General features: G+C 41.7%; 1 protein-coding gene across 3 annotated transcripts; it reads right to left on the bottom strand.

Moving 5' to 3' along the window:
• Nucleotides 1-745: 745 nt before the first annotated feature.
• RB195_010415 (uncharacterized protein) lies at nucleotides 746-18,586 on the bottom strand (the record flags this gene model as incomplete). 3 transcript variants are annotated; one of them, XM_064191408.1, is made up of 8 exons in its annotated part: nucleotides 746-838; nucleotides 896-1,063; nucleotides 1,120-1,236; nucleotides 1,288-1,338; nucleotides 1,406-1,454; nucleotides 10,145-10,231; nucleotides 11,146-11,204; nucleotides 18,524-18,586. In XM_064191408.1, the coding sequence occupies 8 exons, from the start codon at nucleotides 18,584-18,586 to the stop codon at nucleotides 746-748; spliced, it is 687 nt and encodes a 228-aa protein (XP_064048990.1). The 3 variants fall into 3 exon arrangements, with proteins under 3 accessions (XP_064048990.1, XP_013307529.2, XP_064048991.1); XM_013452075.2 differs by lacking the exons at nucleotides 10,145-10,231; nucleotides 11,146-11,204; nucleotides 18,524-18,586 and adding an exon at nucleotides 3,451-3,662; XM_064191407.1 differs by lacking the exons at nucleotides 746-838; nucleotides 896-1,063; nucleotides 1,120-1,236; nucleotides 1,288-1,338; nucleotides 1,406-1,454 and adding an exon at nucleotides 8,897-9,041.
• Nucleotides 18,587-19,795: the final 1,209 nt, after the last annotated feature.

Genomic DNA, 19,795 nt, shown 5'->3' with positions numbered 1-19,795 from the left:
GGGCTGCAATAAGTCCACAGTTAACCAACCTATTTAATGACGATATTTATTTGGGGCATGATAATCTCAATGGTTTTGAACAATCTGATATCAGGCTCACTATTTAGAAACCTACATAGAGGTCACTAGGAAAAAAAGTTTGTTTTAGCTCATTTTCAGCGCTTCCCTTCATCTTCCAATGTATTGCGTGAATACGAAAATGTTACGGAGATGAGAACAGCTTTTCTTTTCTGTTGTAGTTTTCCTTTCTCAGAGAACTTCTAGAGATATGGCAGTGAATCTTTCCTCTAGGACCGTTTTTTTTTCTCGAGAGCATCAAGAAGGGAGTAGGGATACTGTTCCTAATACATCAGCCCTCAGCACAAATGCCACCTGTTCCCACTTTTACGGGAATTCTCAGGCACATTCGGAAGAACTTTTCTTATCTACAGGTTGTCTTCGAAGACCACTCACTACATTCTTCATACACTATGACAATCTTTGCAAACAAACATCTCGGAAAAGAACCTCAGTAGTGGTAAATATCCATTCATTTCTCTACTATGAGTACAAATAAGAGAAAAAATTGCGAAAGCAACCGGAAATTTGTAAGCGCACGAGAGATTGTTGGCAATGAGAGCGATGCAAATGCGAGCGTGATCTGGCAAGAAACGTCGCGAGCGAGATGGGACTTCGAAGCGGATATGGTCCAATAAGGCTCGACGGCGCAACAGAGGAGGTTAGAGGGAAGCTGTGCAGACGGTAGTCAGACAGTGCTGATCAGCGAATTGCTTCTACGATCTCCATAACCGTGCGGATGAATGTTGATATGCGTCTCCCTCCAACCACGTCGTGAACCCTGAAACACTACTTTTCTCCAGATGCCGTTTTTACCAATTACGCTTGAACTCCTCACGTTTATTATGAGGACTCCGTTATGATCCAGGTGACTTCTAACGGAATCAAGGTGGATGTCCGGCGGTATGCAGTATTTTCTTGCAAACGACCGTTTTAGAGTCTGTCCTCCAGCACCGACTTCTATTCGTTCACCGCTCACACAGAGTAGGTCCTCCGTCAACACAATCTGGAAGAAAATTGCAGATTTTCCCTAAAATACTTGCTATCCTCTGTGCAAACTACCTTAATTTGTTCCGGTCTGAAGAGCTTAACGTCCAGTTGAATTGTGAATCCATGTGGAGTGTTGATAACATCACCAGCACCAGCAACGGGTCCAGGAGATCCAGGGCGAGATACGACCTGGAAAGATCTATACTACATCGCTAACGCGAGAACTAATCAACAACTTACTGTAACGCCTTTACTGTCGATGCGAGAGTCACGGTATGAAGATCGGGTATCCTAAAATACATCCAGGTTTCGATGTTTATACTGATCTTTTAATGATCAAAACGTGATGGAAATGCACCTGCGCAGAATGGTCGTGGTAGGTCTGTGTAGAGCTGGGGTGACGTGTGCTGAAAGCGAGTAATTCAATGTTTTCTAATTCTCTGCTTTACTCAACAGTCATGCAACCCTTTCTTTGCAGCCGCCTACTTTTTATTAAAAAAGCGATAAAAAAGACTGTGAGAAGAAATACAAAGAAATATGAGGTACATTGTGATCTGAGAAGAATGTAGCTGGTGCCACAAGTTGTGGCTTCATCCATCCTCCCCGTTATTCCTTCGAACAGTACATATTTGGCCTGCGGCAAACGCAGCAAAATTCTATCATCGTTGGAAAGTGGCAACAACCATTCAGGAACCACTTAGCAAATTCATATTGCCCTAATTTCCCTTGTACAGGGCCTCCCAGTGTATGAGGCCGCCTGCTCTCGGAAGATCATTGAAGTTTTTGATATGAAAATAAGGATTTTTAAATTTAGCTCTCTTTTTGCCTATAATGTATAACCCATATTCGTGGTAATGTTCAACCTATAAAATAAATAACATTTTTACCGATATAAGACACACATGGGAAATTAAAGTAGTTTATTTTAACTTCATTGACAGATGCTTCAGTGGAAGATAAGGAAGGCATGGTTGACCGTTGGGCAACGGCTGGAATGCTGTCAAAACGTTTTCGAATCATTTTTCTTCCGCTGGTTTTCCTATTCCTTTCTATTCTATGTTTTTCTTTCTTTATAACGAAGCCGAAGCTTTTGTCCTCTATCTTGAAGCCTAGAATAACTTGGAAAGAAAAAGCATAATTGCGTCAACCATCTCATTACTTCTGCAAATGAGGGACCGCTTCTACGACCCATCCTTTTGCGAGCGTGCACATTCGGGAATCTTTTCAAACGTCTGAACACCTTTTAACTGCCGCGATTATCTCCAAATTTGGTGATCCGAAAATGTCACACATTATGTACCCGATGAGTGAATGGACGTGTATTTGCATTATGTGCGAAGCTAATTTCGGGCTTCGGACCGGTTCTAGGAGCTCCGTCGTGCGCAACAATAGAGGATGCGAGAAACGTACGCAATAAATCTCCCTGTAAATTGGAAATTGAGCGCCACGCGCAATCCCCATGCACGAAAGACGGAACAGTGAATATCCGAGGTTCTCTTTCATACTTCCCAAACCATTCCTTCCCAAGCAATGGCGCTTTGGCAGAGAACCGTGTCTCGTGGAGAATTGTTCCATCTATATCTAACTGGAATATCGACAACGCAAAGAACAAGAGAGATGTGACTTGTTCTGATATGAGCTGTCGAGCCATTATTTTTTGCCTTTGCGCCGATGTCGACGATTTGTTCTACATAAAGTGACTGGATAAGCGATCACATTCAAATAATCAATTCGCAGTCTCAAGCGCAAAGAAATCTAGTGATTCCAGGATATATGCGGCCACAACACCGAAACATGATACCTCTCGGTCTTCTGCAAGTGTTCCGCCACGAATGAGCCTCTTGCAAAAACACAATAATCAATTATGCGTCTCCAGGAGGCGCCCTGGAAGGGTCTTGGAAACAAACAAAAGAAAATCGTTTACCTAGGAAAACTGGGGCCATTCATCGTAGAAGGACAAACATTGCTGACTTGTCAACCTACTGCTACAGCAAAGGGGAATACGCTTACTATAGTATAGTATAGTATAGAATAGTATAGTATAGTATAGCATATCGTTGTTTGCTGGCTAATCGCAGCCATATTCAGTAGCATGCTAATCTCCCAAAGAATCGAAGTAACATCTGACCTTGACAGGCAGATGTTACTTCGATTCTTTGGGTTATGCTGCTAACAGTTGATGATTTGGTGGATTTTTTATTCTCGAAAAAGTCACAGCTTAGTGGATAAAGCGCTTATCCAACGTAAGGACGTTGCAAGAACGTATAAATTCGTTATGAGTCTTTACTTGCTTGATTTTCAGTTAGTTAATATGACATGTCACCAGAAGGCATCTGTAGTATTGAGCGTTTGTTCATTTTCCACCTGGAAACCTTCGCTCACGGTAGAAAGAAGAGCACTTACGTGAAAATTGTTTCCAATGCAGAATACGGATTTCCATTCAGATGATCAGATGATGTACACGGAAATACGGTGATGATTCTTCCGTCGTGAATCCCGTAAGCCTCAGCCTCACAAGGCCTTTCTGACCACAATGAACCTTCCAGGTAGGATTCGAGATCGTCCTCATCGAATTCTCGAAAGCCAACCCGTCCGCATGAGGGGCCCATGGTCATTTGCTTCTGAGGAGAACAGGAACTACTGGTATGAAAAGCGGGAACAGGATAGCGATAGAATCAATATTGAAAGCAATTTTATGCATAACAAACAATGCAGGTGGGCAGAACGAAGGATGAGGTGGCAGTTCGCTTCAGAATTCGACAAATGAAAACTTAAAGCAGATCAAAAAGATAATAAAAGAGCATAAGGTCAGAAAAACGACACAAACTCATGAGAAAGAGGCCGCATGTGCGCCGTACAGAGGAAAGGGGGTGATGGTCGTCGAGCAGTCGACAAGGCGATGACGATTCGATCGCATCGCCGCTGCGCCGGACAGCTAGAAAAGAACGCGATGACACCTTCTCTCGGCTGAGTGGACAAGCGTCACGTGAACGCTTCTGTTTCAAAGCAAGTACGTGTGGGCCCATCCTCCTCCGTGGAAAGGGAAAACATAATCGTCGTTTCGATTTGAAGTCGGCCTACCGAAGAACACTAGAGCTAGTCCATGTAGGCTTTGCAGTTACTAAATATCAATGCTAGAACAGCCACATCGTTAGAAAATTAGAAGAAAAGGTTAATGAGCAGCCAAATTAGTGTCGACCGATTGCATCCCCTGAAGAGAATGGAATACACAGAAAGTGAGAAACAGGAGAGGGTATCATGAAGAAAGATGCGCTGAAATAACCCCGTACTTCCTTCGAATCACTTCTTCAAATTTAATTCGGGAGTGAATTAGGCAAAAAGATGGTGATCGAAGCGGCACGTGCTTGTGTCTGTTTTTCAAACGCTCACACTCGAAATTGATGACCTGGCACTTTCGTGGTGCTGCGTATGATCAGAACGGCAAATAAAAAAATGGAGTTAGCGAGACACAGGAAGGACAAATTCCAAGCAGAGAAGCGAGCATGGAACAAGTGTGTTCTAACAATACATAAATATGATTAGTTCCAACTTATCTAATTTCGGAAATTCAGAATGTAGAAATGTAATTTTTTCTGGATTCACTGACTCAATTTTTTATAATTATTAGTTTAGACACACTCCCTTAGTGCAGTAGTAAACACAAGGGACGAAGCATAAAGATACAAGTAGATAAGAAAGTACAAACGATGGTAAATAACTCGGGCAGTGCGATGGTATTTGATACCTACTGTTTTGTGTTTTGGTTTCACTTACCATTCATGTTAATTTGAAGATAGTCTTTTCTTATTTCGGGAGCTTTTATCCCTTCCTAAGCAATAGCACAATTTCCTCGCTTGCGATGTTTTGATGCATCTCTCAGTGCAGAAAATAATTAAGTAAATAAATAAATTCTAGAGGTCCTCCTAAGAGGAGGTATGGACATGATGTGCGCCTGCTACAGCCAGTATTTTCAAGGGGTAATATTTTCTCTGAATTTCCCAAATTCTGCAGGTTATGTTCCGTGACAATCTGCATTCCGGAGTCCAAATTTACGTTATTTTGTTATTTTTTATTGTTGCTGGCGAGCCTGTCCAAAGTTGAAGCACGTAACATCTTGACGGAGCCGTCTTCTACTAGTTCTGATAGCAGTTTTAGCTCACGTCATTTTCAAACTGGAAAATCATGTCATTGGCGCTACTTTTTGCTTTTATTCTAATTTTTCGCCCTCGAAACTTTTTCGAGAGTATTCGACAAAGTGAAGGGTGGTGTAGCGCAATCCGTAAGAGGTTCCGCTGTGGCAACAAACGATCGGAGGTTCGAATCCGAACTAGTGCAAACCAAGCCGTTCATCCCTCCGGTGTCGATAAATTGGTACCAGACTTATCTGGGAGGATAAAAACACTGACCTGGCATCGCCTAGCCCCCGCAAGTCATTTTCAGGCTGCACGCGCCTTCATAAACCTTAAAGGCATCACCCCACGAATCTGGAGTGGTACATATTTCCGGTGGAGTATTCGTGTACGGGATCGTAGATTACTGAGAGAAGGGTGATTCCGTCCACTTCTTCCTAATTGCCGTAAGAAACGACCCGGAAGATGCGCGCGTGCACAAGGCTGGCGCGCTCCAATCGAATTATTTGTGGAAAAAAGTGCGCCCGAACGCTCGAAGCCGTATCGTCCGGTCCATTTTCTACGGCAACTAGGAAGAAATGGACGGAATCACCCTTCTCTCAGTAATCTACGATCCCGTACACGAATATTCCACCGGAAATCCGTACCACTCCAGATTCGCGGGGTGATGCCTTTAAACGAAGTCTGAGTTGAAGTCGAACGTGTAGGCGCATCCCAATAGCGATTGATCAGCGCCGTGCACTTTATCCTTTACCCTTTTATTCGACAAAGTTAGGATGTCCGAAATCCCCTATTCACTACATAGTTCGACCATCCCAAAAACGCTTATGAATGTTCTATCACAGCCCCGATTCCAACATCAATACGAGGAACATGGATTGAAGATCTTAGAAGATCGAGAAGAAATCCTACTATGAAGTATTTTCGCACCTTCTATCCTGGTTTTTTCAATGGAAATCCGAAATAGTAGCTTATCAAGATTCGCTTCAATAGGTTCACGAAGCGCCTGTCTTGGAATCAACAAGTGATGCTTTCCCCTGACGGATAGAATTTCCAGCGTACATGTTGCAAATTATTAATTCCTAGGCGAGAACGTCGCTACCGAATAGAAAAAACAGATGAAAACAGGAGGAGAAGTAAGTTTTCTGCACGCTGTTTTTAGAAAATAGCTTCTCATTGATGTAACCTATTTGGCAGAACTTGTGCTGATCTTACTTCCTTCCAAAAACCCAATCCTCTGAAATTGGTGTTTTTTTTTTAGATTCTTGGGCTTTTATGGTTCCTTTTCCACGAAGTCTCCTGACATTAACGTGTGTTTCGTTTTCTTTTCTGAAAACGAATAAAACACAAACAGGACCAAAGAGCCAGCTTAGACGCACAATAAGAAAACCTCCAGCTCTGTTTGGTCGAATTCTGTCAACCATCTGGTTTGCAGTCGAAATTAGCCCGCTCGCGTTCCTTGGCTATTTCTAGCAGCTCCCTCAACAAAGTGACTAGCAGACGACGCCCTAATTTCGTTATAAAGTCAGCTAGAGTTGCTTTCCTACGGAAAAACAGCTTTCAACTTGTGATCCCCGATGCCCAAAGTTTCGCATTTTTGCATATTTTCTCTAAGCTTAATTTTCTCTCAGTTCGAACTCTCAGCAAGTGCAAATAAAACAGATGATAGCAAAAATTCTCCTCGTGAAGAGGCGAAGAGGATTCCCAAGGGAGCTATCAGCAGGCAAGTGCAAATTGTTCTCCTTCTTCTTGTCAAAAAAGCAGTGAACCAAGGGACAAAGACAAGAAACACAAAGAACGATCCATGTGGAATATTTTTGAACAGTTAGTACTACTCCATAGTTTGCGCACAAGATTTTCCTTTTTAACACCCGGAAAGAGATATTTCGACCACTTATGGACCTCAGTCTGGGCTCTCACTTCATGTGAGCACTAATGTGCTCCGTTTTCGGCTCATTCACATTCATTTCAATTCGGGGCCTAATTTAATCAGCTGAGCTTCGCTATGCACAGTAATTTTCGAAAATAAAAACTGCGGCGAACACTTCCCACTGGCTTTTGTCCCAAAGAATGCAGTAAGGGTGAACAGCAAGGACGATGGAGGTTTCTGAATTGCAAAGCGGGCGAGGGAGAGAAACTAACCGATGCAATAATAGTAGTCTAATGCAGTGGAAGAAGCAGAAAATTAGTCTAGAAGTAGTAAGTAAGAATTAATGAGTATGTAAATAGATTCTCTGCTTAACATTAGACAAGTGCAGAGAAATTTTGAACAGGTAAAAAATACTTTAACAACTTTTAGCTACTAAAATAAATGATAATAATGATAGCATAACAAAAAATGAGCAAATTGTAACAGTATGTATGTAACAGTATGTACAGTAATAATAAGTAATAAAATAATAGTAATGAATACGAGCAGTGAGCATTCATGTGGTAATAAACAAGCGAATATACTAGGTTGGCAACTTATTTTTTACACACGCATAATAATTCACAATTTCGCTTTCACAATTTCGTAGTTTTTCTAATCACATTCTAATGATCATCCGTCGATGTACTAGTCATGAATCTCTATCACAGTTTCTTTTCTATCTTTCTAGGAGGGTTAAAATTCCCTGGAACCAGAAGCTGGGGCTCAAAGGACAGCCCCATAGCAGATTTGAGATCAGTGGAAGAACTGAATAGTTTTAATAATAGAATAGATTGATAGGAGACCTTCTTCCAACCCATGGTCTCCCAAAAGCGGCGAGTGGTTGCGGCTAACTTTGATCGAACCTCAAATCAGCTATTGAATGTTCTTTGAGTCTCAGTCTGTCCCTCCTCCTTCTCCTCCCCTCCCAGCTCCTGGTCCCAGGGAACTCTAACGTCCCCAGAAAAATGGAGCACTATGAAGGACACTCATGAATTCATCTAAGGATGATCATCAATACGTGAGTAAAAAATTATGACATTGAAAAGATATGAATGTGTAGGAAAAACAAAAGGCCAGCATAATAATATAATGACATCTAATGGCAAGTAGAGAAAAATGAAATAGCTAGATTATACTTTTTTCGCTAAAACTTCATACTGACAGCAACTTCAGAAAACAAAGGAACTCATCAAGTGAGAGACGCTCGCAGGCTTACCTCAAAAATATTGCACTGAGTAGTGGTTACCTGAATGTCTATGGCCTGTTTATATCAATTTCAGATTCTCGTCTTCTCCTCGTTTTACACAGAAAAGCGAGGAGAGTCCAGGACATTCGCGTATTTTTGTCGCTTTGCTTTTCTCGTTTCTTTTTTATTCGTCTTATTTTCACTTTAATACTCTTATAATGTTGTTGGCTACTGTTTTAATTTGCTGGAGCATCTTGACCACATCGATAAATAAATAATAAGATAAATAAGATAAATGGAACAAATTTCCAAAAATGCAGCTCGTAGATGGAGTGATCAAGAATAAGGAAGGGCAACAAAGTGAAGTTAGTGGAGAGTTTGGAAGTTTCTACTCTAATGCTCAAAAGGTTACTGGTTTGGTTTTATTGTTCTCAGAAAAATTCTCTCCTTCCCGCCACAGTGAAATTCCTGCAGTGCGCATTTCTGCACAAAGAAGATGGGTTTTAATCAAAATTATGTTTTACATCTTCAGTTTTTTCATGCAGCAAAGTACTGATGAACACTTTCAAAGAGTTTGCTGGAGGAGAATTTGTTGCTTCGGAAAAATTTACATTACAAAAGCTAGAATTTGCATTCGATTTTCACCTCTGACGTTGACCGAGCACTGCTTATTAGCTGGGTGCTTTCATGCACTGCTGGATGGGCAACTGGATGAGCAACTGGATGAGCATCCTCCAGGTGTTGAAGACAATAAGGGGCGAAGCTACTGAAGGTTTCCAAGATCACGTACGTAATTTTATTTTGCCAAGCATAAATGAAACCCGAGCAAATTCCTCGTATTCCGACGAAAAATTCTATTCCAAAGAATTTGCTCTTAATTCATCTAACTTATCTTAACATCGGATTTGCAGAATTCAAATAAACGGCAGATAACTAGTCCTCACTTCGGAATAACCTACCAGAAATCGAAATCACTGAAGGATAGGGAGAAATTAATTAATTAATTAATCGTGCGCAGATTTGTGAATTCCGTGGGATGATAAACTTCTTGCAAATGAAGTTTTCAAATCTATCAAGTCCGCCCTTATTTGTCGCACAGCATCATGCGCTTTCGTATGCATGGCTCAATGAACAGCATATACTGGATTTAAGTAATTTCATTTAGTAATTTCAAGGATGAGCACCAGTTGCCTCTAATTCACTACAAGGACTAGGGCTGAATAGAAGCGAATAGTAGGCAGTACGTCATCGAATGTGAAGAGTCAGTCAGATGTATCGACCCACAAACCACGGTGAGCATCAATCCTGCAGGCTAATTCTAACGTCGTTATGACGTGAGAGGTCTGCAAACTGTTTGTGCTTGACATTTCAGTCCCTAGACTTTGAAGAATCCATAGCGGATTAGTTTGTCAGCTAATTGGAGCAGAATTCACGTCGGAGTGAGAGTGCAGCAGAACTGACCATTTAATGAGAGCTTAGATGTGCCTGAACTTGGAACTGGCGGCGCAAGTCATTTTCTTTACAATAAATTTAATGCCGCTAAACGTGGAAGTTCCAGAAGTGATCGTTCCTTGTTTCGAGTTTCAAAACGACCTACCGGAGAACATCAACATCACACTCGCGCTCAACAGGACATAAACAATCGCTTGTACACCATTAGCTGGCAATGAGAACGTTTAGCAGCAAAGAGCACTAAGCCGGATTCCGTCGTTTCACGGAGGAAATGAGGGGGAGTTAGAGTCAGCAATCGTCCTCCTTTATTTACCGTTTCGGTTAACCCACTGCACGAGGGTTCGATCAGCACAAAAAAAACACACACACTCCCACACACACACACACACACACTCTTATGCATGCAGCAGCACTTACGGAACGTGGTCGTTGTATCTGTAGTCGGTCCGTCGATAGTCCTCTACTACACGTTGCACAGGTATCCGTTCCGATAATGGAGTATATCTACAATGGATACCTCAAAACGAGACCGAAGATTTTGAAAAAAAAAAGATGAAATACTCAATGCCTTCATGAATTCCACTTTAAGTGTTTACGTTCACCGCAATTTTCGGCCGATCTTTCTTTTAAAACAAAAATTTGCTAAGACTATTGCGACTTTTGAGAGTTATCATAGAGCTTTCCACATCTAGAAAACAGTCAGTTTTGAGGGATAAACTTTCTTGGAAACGTCAAACATAGGAAATATTAACTTTTTTCCATTTTTCATAAAACTATCAATTATGGGAAGTACGTCAATTCCATCAAGTTGGCTTCAAATTCAGAAAAAAAGAACGATTCTGCAAATCTTCTTTGCTGACTTTGCCTTGTCAGAACTGCATATTCTGTTATTGCATAAAAAGTGAAGCGAACAGAAATGTAGCTCTAGAAATGATACGACATGACTTTTAACTTATCCGGGATGTTTTCTGGTCGGAATTTTTCGATATTTCCTTTCTGGATGTGGTTCTGTTAGGCAGAAGTAGCGCAAATAATCGCATAACAATTATTGTCATGAGTACAAAAGTTTGAAAGACTCGAGAAAACAACTGCAGGAGCAAGAGCTTCAAAACAACATCTTTGTCATCATCATCTCTCCTTTTACTATTCCGTTCTTTTCTGTAATTCGTCCTAAGGGGTTCTTAACGAAGCATATCTCATCTGAGGAAAAGCTCCACTTGAGGCAGTGACCGTTACCCTTGTAAGATCATCTCAGCGGCTTGTTTATTCCATTTTGCCCCATTGGACAAAGGACGTCCTAGCTGTTGCAACGCAAACGGTTGCGATTTTCAGAGAGAAAAATTTTGAAAAGTGGTCTGATGGGCAGAGTTCTCACAAAAATCGCCACAAAGAATAAAGGTGAATTAACAGAAACGCACCTTGTGGAGCCTATCGGTCTACCGCGTGTCCACCTTTCCTCTTCGACACGTTCGCGATTCTTAAAACAAACAGAATATAGCATATCCATGATGGGCTGAGCAGCAGGAGTGCTCGAATGGGGGTCAGAGAATATCGGAGCAGGGTGAGTCGATGCTAGCCGTTTATGGGCACGCGATGCTAGGGAAACAACACGTTTTCGGTCGCAATCAGCGCTCTGAAATAGGCAGAACGAGAGAGGAGGCAGCGAGGCAACAGGGAAACACGCTGAGACGGCACGGATCATCCTCGGATGGAGACCGTCATTAAGAACGTGTGGAACAGCCGTGAAGTGCTGCAAAACAATGCATTTGGCAGAAGCAATTTGCAGCTCACCCGCTCATTTTCTTCCCGAGGCAGCGGCGAGCGTTCCGCCCAGGAAGCTCGAAATGAGCGCGCAATTATTGAACTATGTATATTCGCGCTCCTACCCGACTCTGGTTCCTAGTCACAGTGCATCACCCGTCCAAGCGACTCTATTTTGAAAGGTACTGAAACGAAACAACTGAAGAAGTGCCTACTCGAATAGCACAGTGATTATGTAGGATTTTGGACCACCTTCGGCAACCACCACATCGCTGCGTCGTGTCAGGTACAATCAAGAAATTAGCCAGCAAATCTGAGGGCCAGTAGACTCGAAATACATTGCGGCTGGTGCTTCCCTTAAGAGACCAGCAAGGATCCGCGCAGACTCAATTAACTGCAACGATTTCCACATTTTATATGAAACTTGATCACTTCACTTGTAATGCAGGCTCGCTTGTTCCAAATCAGACAAAACTGCAAAAATACGGTTTAAACTGTGCCACAGTGTTTCCCTATTCTTTCTGGTGCAAAGAGATAAATGAACCAAGAAGCTTTGTCCCATCGAGTTTCTTGAAATGATTTGACTGGAAGGAGAGGTGAGTTGATAACCACATTTGTTATCGACTCACCTTTCCTCCTAGTCAAATCTTAGAAGTTCGAGACACCATAATGGATCAGTTCCCAAGAAATACCAGTTTATACGTCAGTTTGTTTTTCACAGCTCGCCCTGCAGCACACTGCACACCAAAAAATACTCGAAGAGAAGACGACAACGAATGGCTACTGTCGCTGGGTGAACGTCAATAGAATGCAATTTGGACGCTTAGCTGCAAGAAGAATATCCTATTCACGAGTGAATGGTTCAGGATTTCTCCTTTTCTGCGAATTCGAAATTTTCATGCTTCTATCGTGGTCTGACGAAGAAAATTGGCAACCATATTCATCTTGAAACTTATGGAAATTTCATAAATTTTCGTTTTATGTGCAATCACATCGGGTACATTTACATCTGCGCAAGTAATTGCTGTCGTAGAACAAAGAGCGTTTATGTGCATATACATTTAAACAGAATAAAAAGAGGGTACAAAGTTCGCTTTCATGGAGTGGTGAGCAAAGTGAAAAGATAATGCTCTAAATTGATAATTAAAGGCAAATCAAGTAAACACGCACCCATACCCAGATTCCATCCCCAAAACATGTTTCGTTTCGAAGAAAACTGAAAACTACACCTTTTTCACTGAGCCTTAAAGGCATCAATCCACGAATCTGAGGTGGTGTGGATTTCAGGTGGAATATTCGTATACGGCCATTTCTTCCTGATTGCTGTAAAAAACGGCCCGGAAGAAACGGCTTCGGGTATTCTGGCGCACTTTTTTCTACAAGGAGTTCGACTGGAGCGCCTTGTGCGTTTTTGCGTTGCGCATCTTCCGTTTTTTACGGGAATTAGGAAGAGACGGACGGAATCACCCTCCTCTCCACAATCTACTATCCCTTACAAGAATACCCCACCTGAAATCTGCACCACCTCAGATTCGTGGGGTGATGCTTCAAAAGGAGGAAGCAGGCGTCGACGCGCGTACATTGAGCTACAAAATCGTAAGTTGCTTTACAATAATATAATATAGTTACATCTTAGTTTATAATGATAAACTAAATTATGACTTAGATCCCGAGCAGAAGGATTACTAACGCAAGTTCCTCCGCAGACAAAAATGAGTACAGAGATGATTAGTGGGAGTAAACGGTAAAACTGGGCTCATCACTTTATGCCATTCTTGCACTTTATATATTTGGAGGATAAGACACTTTCACTCGGAGAAGAGAATTACATCGCACAGAGGACACAAGAATACAGGAATAGGTAGACGTTTACGTAAAATTCGTCTATCGTTGAAAACCTAGTGCTCAAATCTACCTGGAGTTTTTCAACCCAGCTTTAAAAAATAGGGAATGAAATGTTCGGTCCGATGTAATTAATCTCCGTCTTCTATTCGAATTCAAAGTAATGGAGGGATATGAACGTTTATAAGACGATTTTAGTTTATAAGAACAGGTGTTCTTATCTTCCTAGACATACATATGTGCTATCAATATGTCAACCCTGGAAGGATAGAGGATGTGGTTGGTCTAGGATGGTCTCGAACTGACCATGTGCGGACGCCGTGGGAACTTCTAAGCGGTGGGCTGCACCCAGATCCCAGCATTATTTCATTAGTTGCATTATCGAAAAACTGCATGGAAATATTGAGTAGATGCATGTTAAAGACCAAAGTAATAGACAATTTTAAACCCCAGCTAATGTAACTACCTGGTTACGACTGTTGCTCGATTTTCAACCCACAATATTAAGTCGACCATAAAATTTGCACAAGGAGAAACAGCAGCACGGAGTCGGTACTCACTCGAACAACTAGAGAGGTTATTCTCGAGCTTTCGAAAAAAAGGTCACTTCTCTGGATAGCCGAGAAGACTCCTAACTGCGAATGCACTTTCAAAAGCTCTCGAGGGTCCTGTGCAATGTGTTTTCTCTGAACTGTTGTTGGACTGAAAATTCCCCACACAGTCACATTAGCTGCTCTCTCGTTGTGAGGGCACTTGAGACGAGAAAACGGACGTAAGTGCTCTGTTCAGCGAAGCAGTTCAAGGCAACACATTCATTTGTATCCTTGTACATCTGAAATGCTTTTCTTGTTTCAGAATCAGAAGCGGAATAATGGAATAATAATTGAGCAATAATGGACTCCCGTGTAATGTCGATTTAAAAAAGGAGTTACCCTTCAACCGGAGAGTGGTTTGTCTTTCAGGTTGGGATTTCCATTACTGAGAACCTGGAACTATTTAGGTTATTTTTCCAGCCACTGTCTCCTCTCCGGCAACACTATGGTCAGCCCAAAGCGACCTGAAGCTCGGTGCAGTTGCGTAAGTGCGGAAAGTGCAAAACTGGCGCAGAGGGAGGGTTCCTTCTTCGATTCCAACGGCTCGCTCCACCGCGCCGCCTGCGCAGCTGTGCCGAGCTTCATCTTCAACAAAAACGAACCCCACATCGTCGAAAACCTAACCAGTTCACACACTACTCATCCTCTACATCAAGTTTGTGATTTCGAAGGATAAGAAAGATAAAACTGACTGAGTGAACAGAACCTAATCTACGCATCAATCCTTTTTTAACCACGAGCTCAAATAAGGCCCAAATTTACCGACATCTTCGGATTTTTCAAAGGTGAAAGACTGTTCTCCTTGTGCAGCTTCAAACCGTCAACAGTGCAGTTGTTGCGAGGACTTCCTATCACCGTGCTACATCCTTCCTTAGTACCTTCAAAATCATTTTGTCTTCCTTACGTAACTCACAAGTGTCTATACATGTCTCTATTGCCTCTGAGACTTCTTGAAAAGGAAGCGGTATCGTTCGTCACCGCAGCCTATTTCTTGGATTTTTCCATGACTCACACGCTCCACTCAATTTTTTATATTGATGAGTCCCACCATATCTGCTATTTTACGAATCAAAGGATTGTGTTGCTGGCTAATTAGTGCAAGAACGTCATCTGGGAAAATACTAATCAGAATTAGAACTAGCAGAAATATATTGGCGCCAATGATGTTTTCTCGTCGTTGAATTCACATGTTTTTGTCAACTACTGTAGCTGCTCTTGATAATGATAATCTCCTTTCACTTAATAAATTGCTAAGTGAATAGTGCAAATTTTCATGTGGTAGCAGGAACAGAAACGCATACCTCAGAAAGGAATTCTGAGGACAAAAAAAATTAAGGAGCACTGAACCCTAGCCTACTTTGGTCACGGGAACGCACATCTGTTTTCTTTCCAAAAGTCTACGATATTTGGAAAGAAAACAGATGTGATGAAAACGATATTTATAGTCTACGATAAACGGGCAGATCCATGCCCATTTCGCTTCGGAGAAGCTATTCAGTGCACGCATGCTCAATTTACAGTATACAGTAGGTATCCTCCACATACCCGACTGTTATTCAAGGCGAGCACGAAGACGAGTGCAATGCCAGACCCTCTGCGACATTAATTCGATTCAAACTCCAATTTAACACGGGATATCTACTGGGTGGGACCAGTTAGGAGCGAAGAAAATAGAATAAAATAGAAAATTAGGTAAGTAGTAATAAAAAGTACTAAGCGCTTCGACACTGCGTGGCAACTTCTTGAGAAGACAAACTCTTGTTCCTCATCGGTCATTACTGTTTTGAAGTAATAGTAGTGGATCCCAAGAAAAAAGCCATTGAAGCAATTAGTGACGAAAAACAAAGAGTAAATCTTAAAAGTTACTCTGTGGCGGACTATTCTTCAGTGATGGTCGAAAGAAAGATTAAGAAACTATCCGGTGGGAAGGTGTAATAGCTTTGGACCTCTAAAGAGGGCTTTACGTGGTGCAGCACACACTGGATGTTTTGAATTCAACAAGAAGCTCTAGATCTCTCAAGCTCTCAATCGAAGATGGCATGCAAAATCGCCTACATGGTGGTGTCCGTCGCCTTCCGGATCTGTGGTAGATGACAGTTGACGAAACATGCGTCATATACAATATCTGCACAATCTCCTAGCTTTTGTTCTTTTCATCAAAGAGAAACTACAAATATTAACCAAAATTCGCTCCTAAATACCACTGGTCCACACCTGAAAAATTCAAACACGTCTCATTGCGAATAAAACAAGAAGTTCAACTGAATCCTCACTTTCACCTCAGCAAGTGGGATTAATCCCATATCTGTAACTTCTCATCATCAGCACATATTTTCAGCAGAGAAATCGTATTTTTGGATAGAAACTCGATCGATTAGGTCTCAGTCATTCTACACACGACGATGTTTCGTTTTCATTGTATTTGCTTCTGCAACAGATGCGTTATGTTGTATGCTTTGAGCTGACGCAACGCGGACATAACGCGCATTGAACGATGCATTGCTAGGCCATGCCAAAATTTTATTTCTCCCGCAATTCGTATACTTACGATTAAAACTAATATTGAACTCATTCCTCATTGAAAGAGTGGAGGTTCGCTAAAGTAGTGTCAAGAAATCTTCCAAAGAATTTGTTTCAAACTTGCCGGTAATTTTTGGCGAAACTTTGATGATGTGAGAAGATCACGAGAAATCAACTCAAGGAGACTTCTAAAGAATTAGAAGGATAAAAGTATAAAGTCACTGGCGTATTAATCTACTTGGGATGCGCCAACGCTTGTTACTGCAATTCGCTGTCGTTTAGGTTTCGGAACGCGCGTTGGCCTATACAATCACTAGTGGGGGTCAGCCGATACTAATACGCAACTCTGTGTTTTTATCCTCCTAGTCAAGTTTCTTACCACTTTATTCGACCCCAGAAGGATGAAAGACTTGGACTGCACTAGGGCGGTTTCAAACAATCGACCGTGTAGCTACAGCGGACCTATAACCGACTGCGCCATACCCTGAGCTATACCCGCCATACTCTGAGGCATTGCGATTTCGTAAAATCAGACCCTATTTCATTCCCTTTTTAATTTATTTCATTTCAACTTCAGTATTCACTCAAAGCATCAGGGGATCTCCTCATTTACCATAGGTCAGTGCTCTCAAAGGTTCAAGCGGTTTGCATTGCTCATTCACAGCCGTTTTAGATAAGGTTTTGCTTTCGTCAGTTCTCCTCTTCTTCTTATCTGAAACAGTAGAACAGCAATTCGGCAAAAATAGCGACTAGATCTGACCGAGGAAATGTGCTTAACTTCACAGAGGTAGGAAAATTGGAGGGAATCCGTGGCTTTCGCATTTCCAGCGGTGCCACAGGCATCAAATACCACCGATCTGGGGAATTCGCTCATCACGAAAGTCGACTAAATACGAATACTTTGGAAGCCAGCACTGTTGTAGCACAGAGGTCAGTAATGACTACGGCATCAGCACCACCGACGGTTTCATACCATCGTCGCTTGAAAAATTTGAATTAAAACGGTTCACAACCATATGTATAGGGCGCATATATGCTCATTTTTCTTCACGGTTCTGGATTGATGTGGCACACTGTAGGGAGATTTATCAACAATTTATCTTTTATCCTCGCAAATACGTTTAGTTCGCAAATATGCAAAAATATTTGACCACTATCTTCTACGCAAGGCAAACACAGAGCGTGAGCGCGACCATCAGTCATGGAAGGAAATTGTTTTGAACAAAAACGAACCCCTGGGTCTATTCATTGCTAACAAATACAGAATTACATTATTTGAGAGAGCGGAGAGCGGTGGTCGATGAAGGGAACTTGGTTTAGTTGAATAGGTCAAAATCCGAATAATATGATTCTTTCTTATGTTTTTTTTTTTCGTATGCAAACAACTGTGGAAAGTTCGCTCGAACGTCAGCAGGTCAGATAAGAGAAGCCCTATCAGAACTACAGTAGGTCTCAAGAATTTAGGGAATGAAGAATTTCAAAAAAAAACGTAGCTCGAAAAAGTGCTATGCCTACCCCTTTATTCTGCCATTTTTTTCTTTAAAAAAATGACTTGGAAAGAAACCTGTACGTTCATGACGATAAAAATTAAAATCTTATTCATAGAATTTTTAATCTCGAATTTTCACGGTTCTTTAAAATGTGTGCTGCTCAATATTTGAGGGAAGTTGGTTTCTTGGCTAGATTTTCAGTCAGAGTTATGAACTACCCAGTCCACAAGAGGAGAATCGCTCTTTCGTGTCCCATTTTTTGCTAGAAATATCTCTTACCAACCAGAAAGCGAAAAGAAATCGTAGAGCGAATCCAAGATATGGGCTGAGTCGCTGATAACAACTATGAAAATGTGCCAAGTGTACGGGAAACTAATTTTGTTTCTTTGCCAAATTAAAGCGGAACATGTTTCTAGTATACTTTCATATTTCGTTAAGATGCAATCACGGTCATTATTAATGACCTTCTTCCATCTGGTGTCGAAATATTTCAATTCTGGATTCGCAGAACGACCGAGCAAGAAAGACTGGATGAAAAGAGCGCTAATTCTGTTATGATCGTCTGATTTGAAGATAAACATACCACCTACCCCACTGCGGATCTCCCTTTCCTCCATAAGGTAGCGAGTTTCTTCGTACGTAGTCTGTGTCATGCCTAAAACGAACATTCCTATGATGAAAACAGAATGGGTGGGGGAACATGGATAACAAAAGGAACGAACGAATCACGCAGAAGAGCAGAATCAACGCAGATAACCGTCAGAAAAGATGATCTGAAATCGGGGAAGGTACGAACGTTTCGCCGTAAACAGACGTAGTTCAGCCTGGTATGATATCGAATGCAAGCAGTGATAGGAACTGCTGAGCGTTCTGACGCAGCAAAAGTGTTTGTCGAAAGAAGCAACGAAAACCAACGCAGCGTCGAGCTCTCAGCCGGTCTTGCGGACCAAATCCGGCCCGATAAATCTACTTCAAAAAGTTTTGAGGCGGGTTCCGCACAAGGAGAATTTCCATTTCCTTTTTATTGTTTTAATGGATCTGATTCCCTAACTTCATTAAGCTGATAGAAAAGAACTGTCGGTTTTCTATAGGTACGCATGGAGATCCTTTGGTATTTCAACTTTTTCCTTCATTTTCCGTCCACTTCACAAACACCAACTTAATCGTAATCTACAGCACACCATTTCTTCGCCTTAATTTTCCACAGTCTTCTTCCATCGTTCTAGTGAACTATTAGTGTCATTCAATCCTCTCTTTCTCCGGCTTAGTTTATACAATTGATTGTTATGGTTCAATATTTAATTCATTAATTTCTTAACGATGAAGAGACAGACCCGAAATACTATGCAGTAAAGTTTCTAGGAACCTTATATACACCTGAAGAAGTGAAAAATGTTCAGCAGGGACCCACGAGGCTCAGCGATGTTCAAAGTCAGTTCAGCGGGTTTTTCCAAAGCTCGATCTTCCGCCTCCTGTACTCATCATGTTTGTGCAGTTTTTCTAGATACATAACGAAACAAACTGAATTTACTTCACGGAGGGAGTTATTTTAGCGTTCCATTTCGCCTCAGGATCCAGAAAGCGGCGTGTGAAAGAGCCTTGGTTGCACCCTTATCTACTGCGCTGTAAGTTGTTCCGCAACAGAACAGGGCAGTCTCGATGCCATTTCACGTTCACACTACTTTAACTCAAATCTGCAACAGAAACTACTCCGTCTGCAGAATGTGCTACCCGTAATAAATTGCATCGTTTGGGTGACTTGTACAAATAAGACTGTTTCACAGTTTTTTTTTTCAGAACTAACGGGAGGAAATGGGCGTGACAACGCTCATATTCCTAATCTACACCCTTATCCCTATCTA

Source organism: Necator americanus, chromosome III (genome assembly GCF_031761385.1).
Source record: "Necator americanus strain Aroian chromosome III, whole genome shotgun sequence".
NCBI classification, from domain to species: domain Eukaryota; kingdom Metazoa; phylum Nematoda; class Chromadorea; order Rhabditida; family Ancylostomatidae; genus Necator; species Necator americanus.
Note: the sequence above shows the minus strand (reverse complement) of the source record. Positions and strands in the feature narration are given on the sequence as shown.